The 17579-nt window shown below is 43.4% G+C and overlaps 1 protein-coding gene across 1 annotated transcript in view; it reads right to left on the bottom strand.

The window, feature by feature from the left end:
- The window catches only part of LOC124712344 (hemicentin-2-like), a 479653-nt gene that overhangs the window by 421600 nt on the left and 40474 nt on the right, over positions 1–17579 (bottom strand). The window contains exon 2 of the mRNA XM_047242640.1: positions 3845–4053. Coding sequence (XP_047098596.1) covers positions 3845–4053 — 209 coding nt within the window. The remainder of the gene's footprint in view (positions 1–3844; positions 4054–17579) is intronic.

Below are 17579 nucleotides of genomic sequence, written 5' to 3'. Positions count from 1 at the left end.
GGGTAGGACTTCAGATAATGGTAGTGATATTAGTGACTGCGGAAACTCTGAAAGCACAGTAGTACGTCAAGGATATCACGCGACAATATGGTGGTGATTTTTTTCAACAGCACTTTGTTCGTCCGTGCATGACAGGCGTCTGTTTGACCAATGTGAGTGATGTTCAGGTACTCCCATCAGCAGCAATATCCAGCGATCTGTTATGAATAGAAAATGTTGGCAACAGTTCGGACATCAACTCCATTACAGTGCTAGTACTCAGGATATCAGACAGCTTGGCTCAGGAGAAGATACAACAGCCTTATAACATCCTACCGAAAGGAATCATCATAAGCCAGAGGAACTGCCACGTCGTACTTTTAGTGGGCTTATATTGCCACGTTTTATGTAAATTTGATTCCAGTTTGTTATCACTTAGGTAATGTTACACCCTCTAGACCCGTGAAGTTATACACTGAATTGCCAAAGAAACTGGCACAGGCACGCATATTCAAGTACAAAGACACGTAAACAGGCAGAATACGGCGCTGCGGTCGGCAACGCCAACATAACACAACAAGCGTTGTTAGATCGATTGTTGCTGATACAATGGCAAGTTATCAAGATTTAAGTGAGTTTTAACGAGGTGTTGTAGTCGGCGCACGAGCGATGGTACACAGCATCTCTGAGGTAGCGAGGAGGTGAGGACTCTCCCGTACGACCATTTCACGAGTGTACTGTGAATATCAGGAATCCGGTAAGACATACAATTTCCTACATCAATGCGGCCGTACCTTCTACTCCCCATAGATTAGGCTGCAAAGAGATGAGATACGTAGGGCAACGTTGGTCGTTTCTCAGCTTTCTAAAAATATATTACAATTTCAAGATTTCCTTATAGTGTAGTACTGAAAAACAAAAGAGGAATAGCTAAAGATTTAAGTATCCAGAAGCTGAAACAATTAAATTAACTTTCTCTTTGCAGTGGAGACTGTTTGATGTTTGTGAAATGGAGGAAACTAGGAATATCCTCCCTTTGACGACAAAATGACTTCATCCAATAACAATATCAGAACTAAATTAGCAAAGTCAGAGACGATGAAACACTCCTTTGTTTTGGGTTACAAAACAAGGCTGGTGTGGCCCACACCGACCAGCTAATGGACTTCTTCCCTTTTGACAGGAAGAAAATGACATTGTGGAATAAAGTTTCATTTCACATTTTCGCGATGGTGATTGTAAATTCATTTCTTTCATGTAAAATGTCAAGAGCAAACACCCTGTCGATATAATTTTTCAACAGATCGGCTCTTTGGTGAATAAGGGAGGCTAGACTGGATAAACATCCACTAAAAATAGTTCAGAAGTAAAAAACTGTAAAAAGACTCAGTGGAAACATATTCCTAAATTGATTCCGACTGCAGATACGTCCAAATGGTCACAGATAATATACAAGGTTTCCGCAGGACGAAACAAGACAAAGTCAGCAACAGTGCAAGAAAAGGTATGAGGCGTTATTGTAAACAACGTGACCAAAAGGCTTCGAAAATCTTATACTAAGCCAAACGTAAGTAATTAAAATTCATGGAGAATTTCTATTTTAGCACGAATAGTTTCTAATTCTATCTCCAGTTTGGAAGAGAAAGACAAACGAAAATATTTGTAGTAGAGAAAACACCATATTTTCATTTCAGGATAAGAAAAAAAGACACTGGTGTAACTCTATGTTCAGTTGCAATATTCAATAGGAAAAAGACCCCTGTTTCAAGCGCAAAACTGACAAATTACGTGTAGTAGAACCTGCTACGCCAAACAGGGAAAGAGCATAGTATCAGGCAGTTGACAGACACCGTAACTGCGCAAATCACAACGTATAAAAAGATTATGTATCTAACTTCACTTACTTCATTTTATAGTGCTTTTGGGTCAGATTTCTTGTTGAATTTAGTGACATAACACATTAGTTACATAAGTTCTTTAATTACACTACTGGCCATTAAAATAGCGACACCACGAAGAAGACGTGATACAGACGCGAAATTTAACCGACAGTAAGAAGATATTGTGACATGCAAATGATTAGCTTTTCAGAGCATCCGCACAAGATTGGCGCCGGTGCTGACATGTACAAGTTGCTGACATGAGGAAAGTTTGCAACCGATTTCTCATACACAAACAGCAGCTGACCGGCGTTGCCTGGTGAAACGTTGTTGTGATGTCTCGTGTAAAGAGGAGAAATGCGTACCATCACGTTTCCGACTTTGATAAAAGTCGGATTGTAGCCTATCGCGATTGCGGTTTATGGTATCGCGACATTGCTGCCCTCGTTGGTCGAGATCCAATGACTGTTAGCAGAATAAGGAATTGGTGAGTTCAGGAAGGTAATACGGAACGCCGTGATGGATCCCAACGGCCTCGTATCACTAGCAGTCGAGATGACAAGCATCTTATCTGCATGGCTGTAACCGATCGTGCAGCCACGTCTCGATCCCTGAATCAACAGATGGGGACGTTTTCAAGACAAAAACTATCTGCACGTTTGCAGCAGCATGGCCTATCAGTTCGGAGACCATGGCTGCGGTTACCCTTGACGCTGTATCACAGACAGGAGCGCCTGTGATGGTGTACTCAACGACGAACCTGGGTGCACGAATGGCAAAACGTCATTTTTTCGGATGAATCCAGGTTCTGTTTACAGTATTATGATGGTCGCATCCGTGTTTGGTGACATCGCGGTGAACGCACATGGGAAGCGTGTATTCGTCATCACCATACCGGCGTATCACACGGCGTGATGGTATGGGGTGCCATTGGTTACACGTCTCGGTCACCTCTTGTTCGTATTGACGGCACTTTGAACAGTGGACGTTACTTTTGAGACGTGTTAGGACCCGTGGCTCTACCCTTCATTCGATCCCTGGAAAACCCTACATTTTAACAGGATAATGCACGACCGCATGTTGCAGGTCCTGTACGGGCCTTTTTGGATCCAGAAAATGTTCGACTGCTGCCCTGGCAAGGACATTCTCCAGATCTCTCACCAATTGAAAACGTCTGGTCAATGGTGGCCGAGCAACTGGCTCGTCACAATACACCAGTCACTACTCTTGATGAACTGTGGTATCGTGTTGAAGCTCAAGGCGTATCAAGGCCGTTATTACGGTCAGAGGTGGTTGTCCTGGGTATTAATTTATCTATGCACCCAAATTGCGTGAAAATGTAATCACATGTCAGTTCTAGTATAATATATTTGTCCAATGAATACCGGTTTATCAACTGAATTTTCTTTTTGGTGTAGCAATTTTAATGGCCAGTAGTGTATTTTATTGCCTAAATATCTGTCTATGAGCGTATTCTACTTTCATATTTATTATTGCTTTGAAGTGATACCGGGACGTTTATAATGTATAAAGAATTTATCGCAGTAGTTTAATTTTCTTTACGAAATTAAGATGTTTTGCCTAGGAATGGATACTTACGCCCCCAAAATTTTCAGCTCGGTAACTCTGACTACGCAACGTTTCTCAGGCTTGGAAATTTTCTTATTCTCCGAATGAAGTAGAACTGCATACAGACAATCCGTAAGCCGAATAATATCCACCGCGATTATAAATAGCTAGCTGTATTTTCTTTCTAATAGCAAAAAGGAGCATTTCATCTTCAAAATACGTTTCGCAAACAGGTCGCGCCATTGCACACAGCTCTCGTCACCGAGCTCCGGCTGCAAGTTTGAGTCGGGTGCATTGGGTTTCAACCTCGCTGGTGAGGTGCTCAATAATCTCGCATTCCATCGGGTCAGCCATACGGCTAGACCAATAGTGTAAGAGTACTCCTAGTGTGTGTGACCTCGGTGGCAGTTACTCACCGATGACGGAGAGGTTGAACTTGGCGGAGCGCGTCGGCGTGTTGCGGAAGTCGACGCGGCAGCGGTACACGCCTTCGTCGCGCAGGTGCACGTCCTCGAGCCGCAGCACGGCCGGCTCGGACACGGTGCGGAAGAAGGCGCGCGAGCCGAACACCTCGGGATCCGACCAGTGCGTCGCCTGGCCCAGCGGCTTGCCGCGCACGTCGAAGCTGCAATACCACAAACACACAGCACGCTCACTACAGGGCTCCAACACTGTGCGGAAGTAGGTGCACGAGCCGCCACCTTGCGGTCCAACCACAACGTTTCACAATTCAACGGCTATCAAATGCAGCTACTCAACAGACACTCATTTAATCTTCCTAAGACGTTTGCGTCCATTCTGACCCACAATAATTCTTGATTTTTTTCATTTTGAAAATACACTGCAGGGCCAAAGAAACTGTTTGTTGTTATTGTGGTCTTCAGTCCTGAGACTGGTTTGATGCAGCTCTCCATGCTACTCTATCCTGTGCAAGCTTTTTCATCTCCCAGTACCTACTGCATCCTACATCCTTCTGAATCTGCTTAGTGTATTCATCTCTTGGTCTCCCTCTACGATTTTTACCCTCCACGCTGCCCTCCAATACTAAATTGGTGATCCCTTGATGCCTCAGAACATGTCCTACCAACCGATCCCTTCTTCTGGTCAAGTTGTGCCACAAACTTCTCTTCTCCCCAATCCTATTCAATACTTCCTCATTAGTTATGTGATCTACCCATCTAATATTCAGCATTCTTCGGTAGCACCACATTTCGAAAGCTTCTATTCTCTTCTTGTCCAAACTATTTATCGTCCATGTTTCACTTCCATACATGGCTACACTCCATACGAATACTTTCAGAAATGACTTCCTGACACTTAAATCAATACTGGATGTTAACAAATTTCTCTTCTTCAGAAACGCTTTCCTTGCCATTGCCAGCCTACATTTTATATCCTCTCTACTTCGACCATCATCAGTTATTTTGCTCCCCAAATAGCAAAACTCCTTTACTACTTTAAGTGCCTCATTTCCTAATCTAATTCCCTCAGCATCACCCGACTTAATTAGACTACATTCCATTATCCTTGTTTTGCTTTTGTTGATGTTCATCTTATATCCTCCTTTCAAGACACTGTCCATTCCATTCAACTGCTCTTCCAAGTCCTTTGCTGTCTCAGACAGAATTACTATGTCATCGGCGAACCTCAAAGTTTTTATTTCTTCTCCATGAATTTTAATACCTACTCCGAATTTTTCTTTTGTTGCTTTTACTGCTTGCTCAATATACAGATTGAACAACATCGGGGAGAGGCTACAACCCCGTCTTACTCCCTTCCCAACCACTGCTTCCCTTTCATGTCCCTCGACTCTTATAACTGCCATCTGGTTTCTGTACAAATTGTAAATAGCCTTTCGCTCCCTGTATTTTACCCCTTCCACCTTTAGAATTTGAAAGAGAGTATTCCAGTCAACATTGTCAAAAGCTTTCTCTAAGTCTACAAATGCTAGAAACGTAGGTTTGCCTTTCCTTAATCTTTCTTCTAAGATAAGTCGTAAGGTCAGTATTGCCTCACGTGTTCCAGTGTTTCTACGGAATCCAAACTGATCTTCCCCGAGGTTGCCTTCTACTAGTTTTTCCATTCGTCTGTAAAGAATTCGTGTTAGTATTTTGCAGCTGTGACTTATTAAGCTGATAGGTCGGTAATTTTCACATCTGTCAACACCTGCTTTCTTTGGGATTGGAATTATTATATTCTTCTTGAAGTCTGAGGGTATTTCGCCTGTTTCATACATCTTGCTCACCAGATGGTAGAGTTTTGTCAGGACTGGTTCTCCCACGGCCGTCAGTAGTTCCAATGGAATATTGTCTACTCCGGGGGCCTTGTTTCGACTCAGGTCTTTCAGTGCTCTGTCAAACTCTTCACGCAGTATCATATCTCCCATTTCATCTTCATCTACATCCTCTTTCATTTCCATAATATTGTCCTCAAGTACATTGCCCTTGTATAGGCCCTCTATATACTCCTTCCACCTTTCTGCTTTCCCTTCTTTGCTTAGAACTGGGTTTCCATCTGAGCTCTTGATATTCATACAAGTCGTTCTCTTATCTCCAAAGGCCTCTTTAATTTTCCTGTAGGCGGTATCTATCTTACCCCTAGTGAGATAGGCCTCTACATCCTTACATTTGTCCTCTACCCATCCCTGCTTAGCCATTTTGCACTTTCTGTCGATCTCATTTTTGAGACGTTTGTATTCCTTTTTGCCTGTTTCACTTACTGCATTTTTATATTTTCTCCTTTCATCAATTAAATTCAATATTTCTTCTGTTACCCAAGGATTTCTACTAGCCCTCGTCTTTTTACCTACTTGATCCTCTGCTGCCTTCACTACTTCATCCCTCAAAGCTACCCATTCTTCTTCTACTGTATTTATTTCCCCCATTCCTGTCAATTGCTCCCTTATGCTCTCCCTGAATCTCTGTACAACCTCTGGTTCTTTTAGTTTATCCAGGTCCCATCTCCTTAAATTCCCACCTTTTTGCAGTTTCTTCAGTTTTAATCTACAGGTCATAACCAATAGATTGTGGTCAGAGTCCACATCTGCCCGTGGAAATGTCTTACAATTTAAAACCTGGTTCCTAAATCTCTGTCTTACCATTATATAATCTATCTGATACCTTTTAGTATCTCCAGGGTTCTTCCATGTATACAACCTTCTTTCATGATTCTTAAACCAAGTGTTAGTTATGATTATGTTGTGCTCTGTGCAAAATTCGACCAGGCGGCTTCCTCTTTCATTTCTGTCCCCCAATCCATATTCACCTACTATGTTTCCTTCTCTCCCTTTTCCTACACTCGAATTCCAGTCACCCATGACTATTAAATTTTCGTCTCCCTTCACAATCTGAATAATTTCTTTTATCTCATCATACATTTCATCAATTTCTTCATCATCTGCAGAGCTAGTTCGCATATAAACGTGTACTACTGTAGTAGGCGTGGGCTTCGTATCTATCTTGGCCACAATAATGCGTTCACTATGCTGTTTGTAGTAGCTTACCCGCATTCCTATTTTCCTATTCATTATTAACCCTACTCCTGCATTACCCCTATTTGATTTTGTGTTTATAACCCTGTAGTCACCTGACCAGAAGTCTTGTTCCTCCTGCCACCGAACTTCACTAATTCCCACTATATCTAACTTCAACCTATCCATTTCCCGTTTTAAATTTTCTAACCTACCTGCCCGATTAAGGGATCTGACATTCCACGCTCCGATTCGTAGAACGCCAGTTTTCTTTCTCCTGATAACGGCATCCTCTTGAGTAGTCCCCGCCCGGAGATCCGAATGGGGGACTATTTTACCTCCGGAATATTTTACCCAAGAGGACGCCATCATCATGTAATCATACAGTAAAGCTGCATGCCCTCGGGAAAAATTACGGCTGTAGTTTTCCCTTGCTTTCAGCCGTTCGCAGTACCAGCACAGCAAGGCCGTTTTGGTTATTGTTACAAGGCCAGATCAGTCAATCATCCAGACTGTTGCCCTTGCAACTACTGAAAAGGCTGCTGCCCCTCTTCAGGAACCACACGTTTGTCTGGCCTCTCAACAGATACCCCTCCGTTGTGGTTGCACCTGTATCGCTGAGGCACGCAAGCCTCTCCACCAACGGCAAGGTCCATGGTTCATGGGGGGGGGGGGGGGGGGGGGGGGGGGGAACAAAATGTTACACCTGCCTAATATCGTGTAGGACCCCACGAGCACGCATAAGTGCCGCAACTCGACGTGACATGTACACGACTAATGTCTGAAGTAGTGCTGGAGGGAACAGACACCATCAATCTTGCAGGGCTGAACATAAATCCGCAGGAGTACGAGGGGATAGGGATCTCTCCTGAAAAACACGTTGCAAGGCATCCCAAATATGCTCGATAATGTTCATGTCTGGGGATTTGGTGGCCAGCGGAAGTGTTTAAAGTCAGAAGAGTGTTCCTGAAGTCACTCTGTAGCAGTTCTGGACTTTTGGGGTTTCGCATTGTCCTCCTGGAACTGCCCAATTCCATTGGAACGCACAATGGACACGAATGGATGTAGATGATCAGACAGGATGCTTATGTACGTGTCACCTGTCAGAGTCGTATCTAGACGTATCAGGGGTCCAATATCACTCCAACTGCACACGCCCCAGCCCTTTACAGAACTTCCGCCAGCTTCAACAGTCCCCTGATGACATACAGGGTCCATGGATTCATGAAGTTGTCTTCATACATGTACACGTCCATCTGCTCGATACAATTTCAAAGTAGACTGACCAGCCAACATGTTTCCAGTCATCAACAATCCAATGTCGGTGTTCACGGAACCAGGTGAGGGATAAGGCTTTGTATCATGCAATCATCAAGGGTACGTGAGTTGGCCTTCGGCTCCGAAAGCCATATCGATGATGTCTCGTTGAATGGTTCGCACGCTGACACTTGTTGATGGGCCATCATTGAAATCTGCAGCAATTTGAGGAAGGGTTGCACTTCTGTCACGTTGAACGATTCTGTTCATTCGTCATGGGTCCCGTTGTTGCAGGAACTTTTTCCTGCCGTAGAAATTCCTGATATTTACGGCACATTCGTGAAATGGTCGAACTGGAAAATCCCCACTATATCGGAGATGCTGTGTCCCATTGTTCGTGAGCCGACTATAACACCACGTTCAAAGTCACTTAAATCTTGATAATTTGCCATGGTAGCAGCAGTAACCGATCTCACAACCGCATCAGACACTTGTCTTCCATAGTCGCTCCCGACCGCGGCACCTATTCTGCCTGTTTCATATCTCCGGATTTGAATACGCTTTCCTATACCAATTTCTTTGGCGCTTCAGTGTATGTGGTTTTAATAAATTCCCTACATTATCCATCGAATACTACTGGTAGTCGACTCGACGATCACATTGGCCTTCAATAACCATTCCGCCCACTTACTTCCCCCTGCCCCTCGCCTCGCTTCCCCCTGCCCCCCCCCCCCCCCCCCCCCGCATAACTTATTGTGGACGGGAGGAGCGCGCCGACCTTGCAGCAGTGCCTGGAGGTTCTACTTCGCTCTGTGATACCTAAAGTAGGCAGGTTCGCCTTCTTCTAAACTGCTGTTTCAAGTCTCGAATTGATATACGAACATACACTACTGGCCATTAAAACTTCTACACCACGAAGATGACGTGCTACAGATGCGACATTTAACCAACAGGAAGAAGATGCCGTGATATTCAAATAATTAGCTTTTCAGACCACTCACACAAGGTTGGCGGAGGTGGCAACACCTACAACGTGCTGACATTAGGAACGTTTCCAACCGATTTCTCATACACAAACAGCAGCTGACCTGCGTTGCCGGGTGAAACGTTGTTGTGATGCCTCGTGTAAGGAGGAGAAATGCGTACCATCACGTTTCCGACTTTGATAAAGGTCGGATTGTAGTCTATCGCCATTGCGGTTTATCATATCGCGACATTGCTGCTCTCATTGGTCGAGATCCAATGACTGTTAGCAGAATATGCAATTGGTGGGTTCAGTAGGGTAATACGGAACGCTGTGCTGGACCCCAACGGCCTCGTATCACTAGCAGTCGAGATGATAGCCATCTTATCCGCATGGCTGTAACGGATCGTGCAGCCACGTCTTGATCCCTGAGTCAACAGACGGGGACGTTTGCAAGACAACAACCATCTGCACGAACAGTTCGACGACGTTTGCAGCAGCATGGACTGTCAGCTCGGAAACCATGGCTGCGGCTACCCTTGACACTGTATCACAGACAGGAGCGCCTGCGATGGTGTACTCAATGACGAACCTGGGTGAACGAATGGCAAAACGTAATTTTTTCGGATGAATCCAGGTTCTGTTTACAGCATCATGATGGTCGCATCCGTGTTTGACAACAACGCGGTGAACGCACAGTGGAAGCGTGCATTCGTCATCGCGATACTGGTGTATCACCCGGCGTGATGGTATGTGCTGCCATTGGTTACACGTCTCAGTCACCTCTTGTTCACACTGGCGGCACTTTGAACAGTGGATGTTACATTTCACATGTGTTACGACCCGGGGCTCTACCTTCATTCGATCCCTGCGAAACCCTACATTTCAGCAGGATAATGCGCGACCGCATGTTGCAAGTCCTGTACGGGCCTTTCTCGATACAGAAAATGTTCGACTGCTGCCCTGGCCAGCACGTTCTCCAGATCTCTCACCAATTGAAAACGTCTGGTCAATGTCACCCGAGCAACTGGCTCGTCACCATACGCCAGTCACTACTCTTGATGAACTGTGGTATCGTGTTGAAGTTGCATGGGCAGCTGTACCTGTACATGCCATCCAAACTCTGTTTGACTCAATGCCCAGGCGTATCAAAATAGTTCAAATGGCTCTGAGCACTATGGGACTTAACTTCTGAGGGCATCAGTCCCCAAGAACTGAGAACTGCTTAAACCTAACTAACCTATGGACATCACACACACCCATGCCCGATGCAGGATTCGAACCTGCGACCGTAGTGGTCGCGCGGTTCCAAACTGTAGCGCCTAGAACCGCTCGGCCACCACGGCCGGCCCCCAGGCGTATCAATTCCGTTATTACGGCCAGAGATGGTTGTTCTGGGTACTGATATCTCAGGATCTATGCACCCAAATTGCGTGAAATTTAATGGCCAGTAGTGTATATCTGGTGAAACTAACTTAAATTTTTACAATAGTCCTCCCAGTGTGAAAATCAAGTGCATGCTTTCTTCTTCAAATGTGTCGCTACTTCAGCTTTCTCATACCCAACACATGAACAGCAGTCACACCCTCATAGATATATTTGCACCAAAATCCTCAAACAGAATAATTTGTATCTCTCAAATATCTGCACCAGGCATGTCTGGCCTTTACGTAAGTTTCATGATGTACTCGCTAGTATGTCCCAGAAAGAAACCGTAACTGACTACCTGCCGAGACTTCAAACGGATCAATTTATCTGAACTTGCAACTGAGGCGTAAGAAATAGTTTGGGAGACGCCTTTTATTCCCTTCTGGTACAAAAACGAAAAACGTCATGGGTTTACAAAAAAACTTAAACTAGTATATGCCAAATACGCTCCCCTTAATGCCGGAATAATAAATAGGAAACTTGCATCTTGGCTAACTGGAGAACTGAAACAGCTCATGGCTGTCAGAGACTCTGCACATCTGGCACACAAACTACGTTCCTTGCCTGGAGATCACATTGATCTTAAGCAAAAGCGGAACACAAACAGTCAAGTTGTGAGAAATGTAAAAATCAGGCATGCCCACACATTAACGAATAACAGAAACCGACAGCCTGTCGTATGGAAGAATCGGCGGTGTCTTCGTATAGGCAAAGTAAAAGCTGGAGCTGATCCCACTGTCATAGCGAAAGAATTAAACTGGTATTTCACATTACTTACTACCATAACTGAATCACAAACGGAACAGAGGTTCACTGATTACTTCATGGGGGGTAGACAACAGTAGTTACGAAAAATTCTCTGTAAAGCGTTTTACTTGCAGTACCGTGAAAACTGCCGTCATTGGTATCAGATCAGCATCTTCTAGACATGAAGCCATCACAGATCAAGTGATGGTTATTATTAACCCACTATCGCCGACTATAAAAGATACCCTCACCTACCCCTTAACCGCAAGTGTTTCCCCTAAGGCCTGGAAACAGGGACTAGTTCAGCCACTATCAGAAAATGAGTACCAATAAAGGAAGTTACATTGCGCCCTCTAATTGCCGTTCTATTTGTAGTGTTTCTGCACTATCCAGTGCATTAGAATATATAGTATACGACCAGCTAACAAACTACCTACCTACAAATAGCTTACTAAATGAACACTAATCAGGTTTCCGTAAAAATCGCGGCACACCTTCTGCCTTAACAAAGGTAACAGATGACCTGAAGCTTGCCATGGATGCGCAAGAGGCGACTATCATGTGCTTCGTACCCTTCAGCAAAGCCTTTACACCTTCGACTTCGAAATTTTACTTGCCAAACTTATCATTTTAAATTTCTCCCGAAGTTTCGCTCATATCTGCCGTCTCGCTAACAGTGCACCATACCCAGCATCATAGAGGCACAATACAGGCAGGCAGGTAGGATCAGACGTTCCCCGGGTTTCGGTGTTTATGTCCCATACTCTTTTCATTGTACATAAATGACGCGTCACCTTTTTTGTACTTCAGTGAATACCACATGTACGCTGATGATCTCCAGTCGTATCTAAGTGCAAGTCAACAAAACTGAAGACAGCTATCTAGAATCTCAACACCGACCTGTGTGCACTGTCAAAATGGGCGAAGGATATAGAGTTAAAGCTCAACCAGTCCAAAACCGAAGTGGTAGTGATTACTTATTCTAGGCTCATTAGCCCGAAATATCGCCAATGCTTGGCACCTTTAACCCTAAATGTGATAAATGTCAGCTTCTTTCCTTCAGAAAAGGGAAGTAATAATAGATAATAATCTAAATTGGACTGAACACATAATTGCAATGTGCAAGAAGGCATCAGCATTTTCTCCATTCCCCATAAAACAGAAAAAAAACTATTCTTTCTGGAAACTTCCTGGCAGATTAGAACCGTTGAAAGGTGGCTACACTGAGTCACAGCGCCAGAGATTGCGCCAAAGATTATTATTCCGCCGCCTCCACTGGTGCAGTAGTAGTTCAGAGGACGTCGAGGGCAGTTGTTCCGTTGGGCGAGAGAGTAGATGCTGTTCGGTTGGTTTAATGTATAGATGGAAGAAGTTGCAATTGTCAGAGTGTATTTGAGGAGATGAGCTTTTGATTTATGATGCTGGTGTAATGGAAAATTTTCGTCAATATATCATGAGGTAAAAAGGTATTACAGTTTTCTTTAATGACAATGCCTCTTGCTCACAGGTACAGTCGACAAGGCATCTGGCTCGTGTTCATTCATTAGACTTGTAATTCTGGTTTTTTTCAATTAGTTCATTGTAAATGTAGTTTAAAAAATTTTGTCGTATTGAGAAAGAACCGAGCCAGATACATGTACGTTGAGTCACACTACCACACACAGAACAGTTACACTTGTGCTTTGTTGCTTCGTAGCTTTTATAGTTTCAGGGGACTTAATTAATCAATTGTGTTAATGGAAATTCCTTGTCATTCTTTATTTTTATTTTATGCAGTCAGATTGCGTGCTAATACTAGTCAGGGCCAACCGGTTACGAGACTTCGTAACCGGCCACACAGCTACTAAAATTATTGCATTTCTATTTAATTAAGCCCCCATGCAACCGTGTGCCGGCACAGAATTTTAATCTGCCAGGAAGTTTCATATCAGTGCACACTCCGCTGCAGAGTGAAAATCTCATTCTGGAAATATTTCCTCTTGATCTGAACAAGAAACTTGTTCGAACATTTATACCTCAATTTATTAATTTCAACGATGTTCTCTTGCAAGGCCTTTCCCAGGAAAGCTCAGGAGCCTAGAACTGGTTATGAATGTGTTAGTTATATGTGTGATGTTGGAGTCTGTGATCATATTTCACCATCGTATGCACAGCTATTCTGGTTGTGTGCAGACAAGAACAGAGATTTCGATACGCTCTGTCTTCTCTACTGTCTTGCCAACGAATATCCTCATACCTCTCCTCGACGTTATCGCTTTTGTCTGAACAACACGGTAGAAACACCCGTTCCTTTGAGAGCAAGATGCCTTCTGTCTCACTCTGTCGATCAGACCATTTCTCGATGTCCTTCTCCCTGGCGGGAACCCTGCTCTGCAATAATATCTAGCATTACACAAGACTATTGAATAACATCCCCAGCTCCAGTAGACAGTTAATGACATATCTACTAAAGAAAAATAAGGATTATCATTATCCCTGTAGGCAGTCGTTATTCTTCTACATCCTTCTTTCCAACCATATCTTCCTCGCATGCCAGTATTGTCAGCTGGTGGAGTCTCCTTAAATTTTCTTTACCCAGAACAGGCTATATAAAAAAAGATCTATTTTGTCCAACTTTCAATACTTTTTATATCTGCCGCTATCATTAACGTTATTATTTTCAATGTTATTATTATTATTATTATTATATCTATTATCAGCATTAGTGCCACAATCTGCAGTAGTGCAATTATTGTTAGTATAACTTTATTATTTCATATTCAGTACTGTTTCGTCACATACACACTTCAGACAGTCAGTTGATTTCAATACCATTTATCACTAAAATTTTTATTTCATAGGTAGCTGTGACGAGGAAAAGATAATGTGTGAAACCCTGGTCCAACATAAGAGAGAGCCTGATAACGTTAGTAAGTTCTGTTTAAATAAATAAAAAATATTTTGCATATGATATACAGTTCTATAATTATTCACGAGGGCTGGTATGATCCTGGAATGGGATGTTTTACATAGAATTACAACTAATCGCTGGGGAGAGAATACTTTTTAATTGAGGGCCAATTTTGAGTTTGATGTCGTGCAATATATGTTAATGACATAAACTCAGTCACTTGAAAATGGCATAAAAGGCCGAAGCCTGAGTCGTATTTAAATAGCAATGCTGGTGTGTTCATTTAAAAATTTGTGGCAGATGATGGTTCCAGTTTTACCAGTTATTATGGCTTTCCGCTCTTTTGATGTATGGAGCACATTGTAGTAAGTCCAATCCTGTCTTCGTGAACCTTATGGTAGTGATACGTAGGATACTGTAGGGTATACCTAGATCCATCACTTAAAGTTTGTTTTGAAACTTACTAAGTACGCCATCACAGGATAGTTCGCCTCTATCTTCAAGCATTTGCTAGCTCATGTATTCAGCATCTCCACGACGCTTCTGCATGGATCAAAGGGACATTCGTGCTGTCCTATCCATACGATTTCTGACCTAAAGTAGCCGGACAACCACTAATGGATATTAATAAGAGGTACGCCGACCCTACATCTTTACAAAGGCTTGCACTTTTCTGGGGACGCTTTCAGTGCGTAGTCTGAATGGAGGAATGGCAGCCCAGCTTCTTCATAAGGCGAAACCTGAGAAGACTGTGATGAACGCTGCGGTCTGAAGCAAGTGAACGCGGATTAATTCATCCCAATGGTCTCTCACTGGATTTAGGAATGTGATTGTCCACAAACCATTGGCTCACAGATCCTGCATTATGACAGGGTGCACTGCCTTGCTGATACAAACAATAATCGTCTCCGGACTGTCCTTAAAAAAAATATTGTACACCGTGCTGTAAAAAAGGTACACATCCTTCCGCGTATGATGACAGCTGTCGTTTTCCAGTCATCCGCCAAACCAAAAAACCCTGCCACCGATATGCCACAACGTATGGCGTTTTCCGTCACTACCAATCATTCGTTTCCAGTCATCCACAGTCCAATGGTTTCGCTGTCTGCACCATCTCAAGCCTCACATAGCAATGGTAACAGAAATGTGTGGCTCATGGGCAGCTACTGGACCATTATATCCCATGCTTTTTAACTCCCCACGCACAGTCACTGTGATAGCTGTACTGCTCGTAGGACTTTGAAACTAACGAGTGATTTCCCTGCTAATTTCATACGAATTTTTGGAAGTAAACCTTCGCAATGATGTGCGGTCCCTGTCTGTCAGTATGGTTTCCACTTCACCATCACAACAGTCGCCTTAAGCACCTTTGGAAGGATTGAAGTATCCCACATGGATCTGTTACCAATGTGATATTTCTCGACTCTATGTACTGACTATACCTATTGCTGCCTACCGAAAAAATCTGCTGGAACTGCTTCTCTGCTGTCAACACAACATACCCCGTCTTCTTTTAAGCTAGCTCGTTCACCCCTCGTGACATCTAGTGTTCCATTCCGCATTACATAGGGGTGTCCGAATACTTTTCTTTGGGTAGCGTGCGTCCTAAATTCCCCGTTAATTTTGTTTTGTATGGTTCCCAAACACATGACCAAAATTCTCGGATAGGTCGAACGAGTGTTTTGTAAGCAATCTCGTTAATAGAGTGATTTACCTAGTATTCTGTCCCTGAACCGAAGCCTACTGCCTGCTTTATCTACTAGACCTTTGCGATCGTTTTATTTCATGTCCCTAAAATCGGTTAAGCGCAGATATCTGCATGGGTTGACTGATTTTAATCTTGACTCACTGATATTGTAGACGTAGGATGATATGTTTCTTTTTTCGTATTGTGAAGTGCCCAGTTAGACATTTCTGATTTAAAGCAAGCTGCATAATTTTGAAATACGAGGGTTGGAACTTTAATAGTGGCAATTATTTATTCACAGCTCGTACAAAATAGATACGTGCTGCAAAGTTTTACTGACCTTCAAAGTAGTCACCAGCATTGTGTATAACCCGTTGCCAGCGATGTGGAAGTCATAGGATACTTTTAGCAGTGTCAGTTGTGTTGATAATTCGAGCGGCGCCGGCTATTGCCCGACGAATTTGTAGCAGTTCTGAAGTGAATGCCGTGAACCATTTCCTTCAGTTTAGAAATCGCGATAAACTTACGAGCGCTCTAGTCATGTGAGTGCAGTAGGTGGTATAGCACTTAGCAGCCCCATCAGTCAAATAAATTAGTAACAGCTCGCACTGTACGTGCTTGAGCATTGTCCTGCAAAATGATGGTCAGGTCCTGCAGAAAGTGTCATTACTTCTGTTTCTAAGACGGTCGTAGGTTGTGTGAAAAAATGAACAGCATTGACACAGAAGTGATGTCACTTGACTCACTGATATTGTAGACGTAGGATGATATGTTTTTTTTTTCGTATTGTGAAGTGCCCAGTTAGACATTTCTGATTTAAAGCAAGCTGCATAATGTTGAAATACGAGGGTTGGAACTTTAATAGTGGCAATTATTTATTCACAGCTCGTACAAAATAGATACGTGCTGCAAAGTTTTACTGACCTTCAAAGTAGTCACCAGCATTGTGTATAACCCGTTGCCAGCGATGTGGAAGTCATAGGATACTTTTAGCAGTGTCAGTTGTGTTGATAATTCGAGCGGCGCCGGCTATTGCCCGACGAATTTGTAGCAGTTCTGAAGTGAATGCCGTGAACCATTTCCTTCAGTTTAGAAATCGCGATAAACTTACGAGCGCTCTAGTCATGTGAGTGCAGTAGGTGGTATAGCACTTAGCAGCCCCATCAGTCAAATAAATTAGTAACAGCTCGCACTGTACGTGCTTGAGCATTGTCCTGCAAAATGATGGTCAGGTCCTGCAGAAAGTGTCATTACTTCTGTTTCTAAGACGGTCGTAGGTTGTGTGAAAAAATGAACAGCATTGACACAGAAGTGATGTCACTTTCTGCAGGACCTGACCATCATTTTGCAGGACAATGCTCAAGCATGTACAGTGCGAGCTGTTAATATTTTGTTTGACGCATGGGGCTGCTAAGTGCTATACCACCTACTGCACTTCCCTGACTTAAGTCCTAGTAAGTTCAACTCGATTCCTAAATTGAAGGAAACACTTCACCGCATTCGCTTCATAACTGCTACAAATTCGTCGGGCAATAGACGGCGCCGCTCGAATTGTCAACACAACTGGCACTGCTGAGAGTATCCTACGACTTCCACATCGCTGGCCACGGGTTATCACAATGCTGGTAAATCTTTGAAACGTGTATCTATTTTGTACGAGCTGTAAATAAATAGTTGCCACTATTAAGGTTCCAACACTCGTATGATGA

The sequence above is a fragment of the Schistocerca piceifrons genome, chromosome 8 (genome assembly GCF_021461385.2).
Source record: "Schistocerca piceifrons isolate TAMUIC-IGC-003096 chromosome 8, iqSchPice1.1, whole genome shotgun sequence".
Classification (NCBI taxonomy): Eukaryota; Metazoa; Arthropoda; class Insecta; order Orthoptera; family Acrididae; genus Schistocerca; species Schistocerca piceifrons.
Note: the sequence above shows the minus strand (reverse complement) of the source record. Positions and strands in the feature narration are given on the sequence as shown.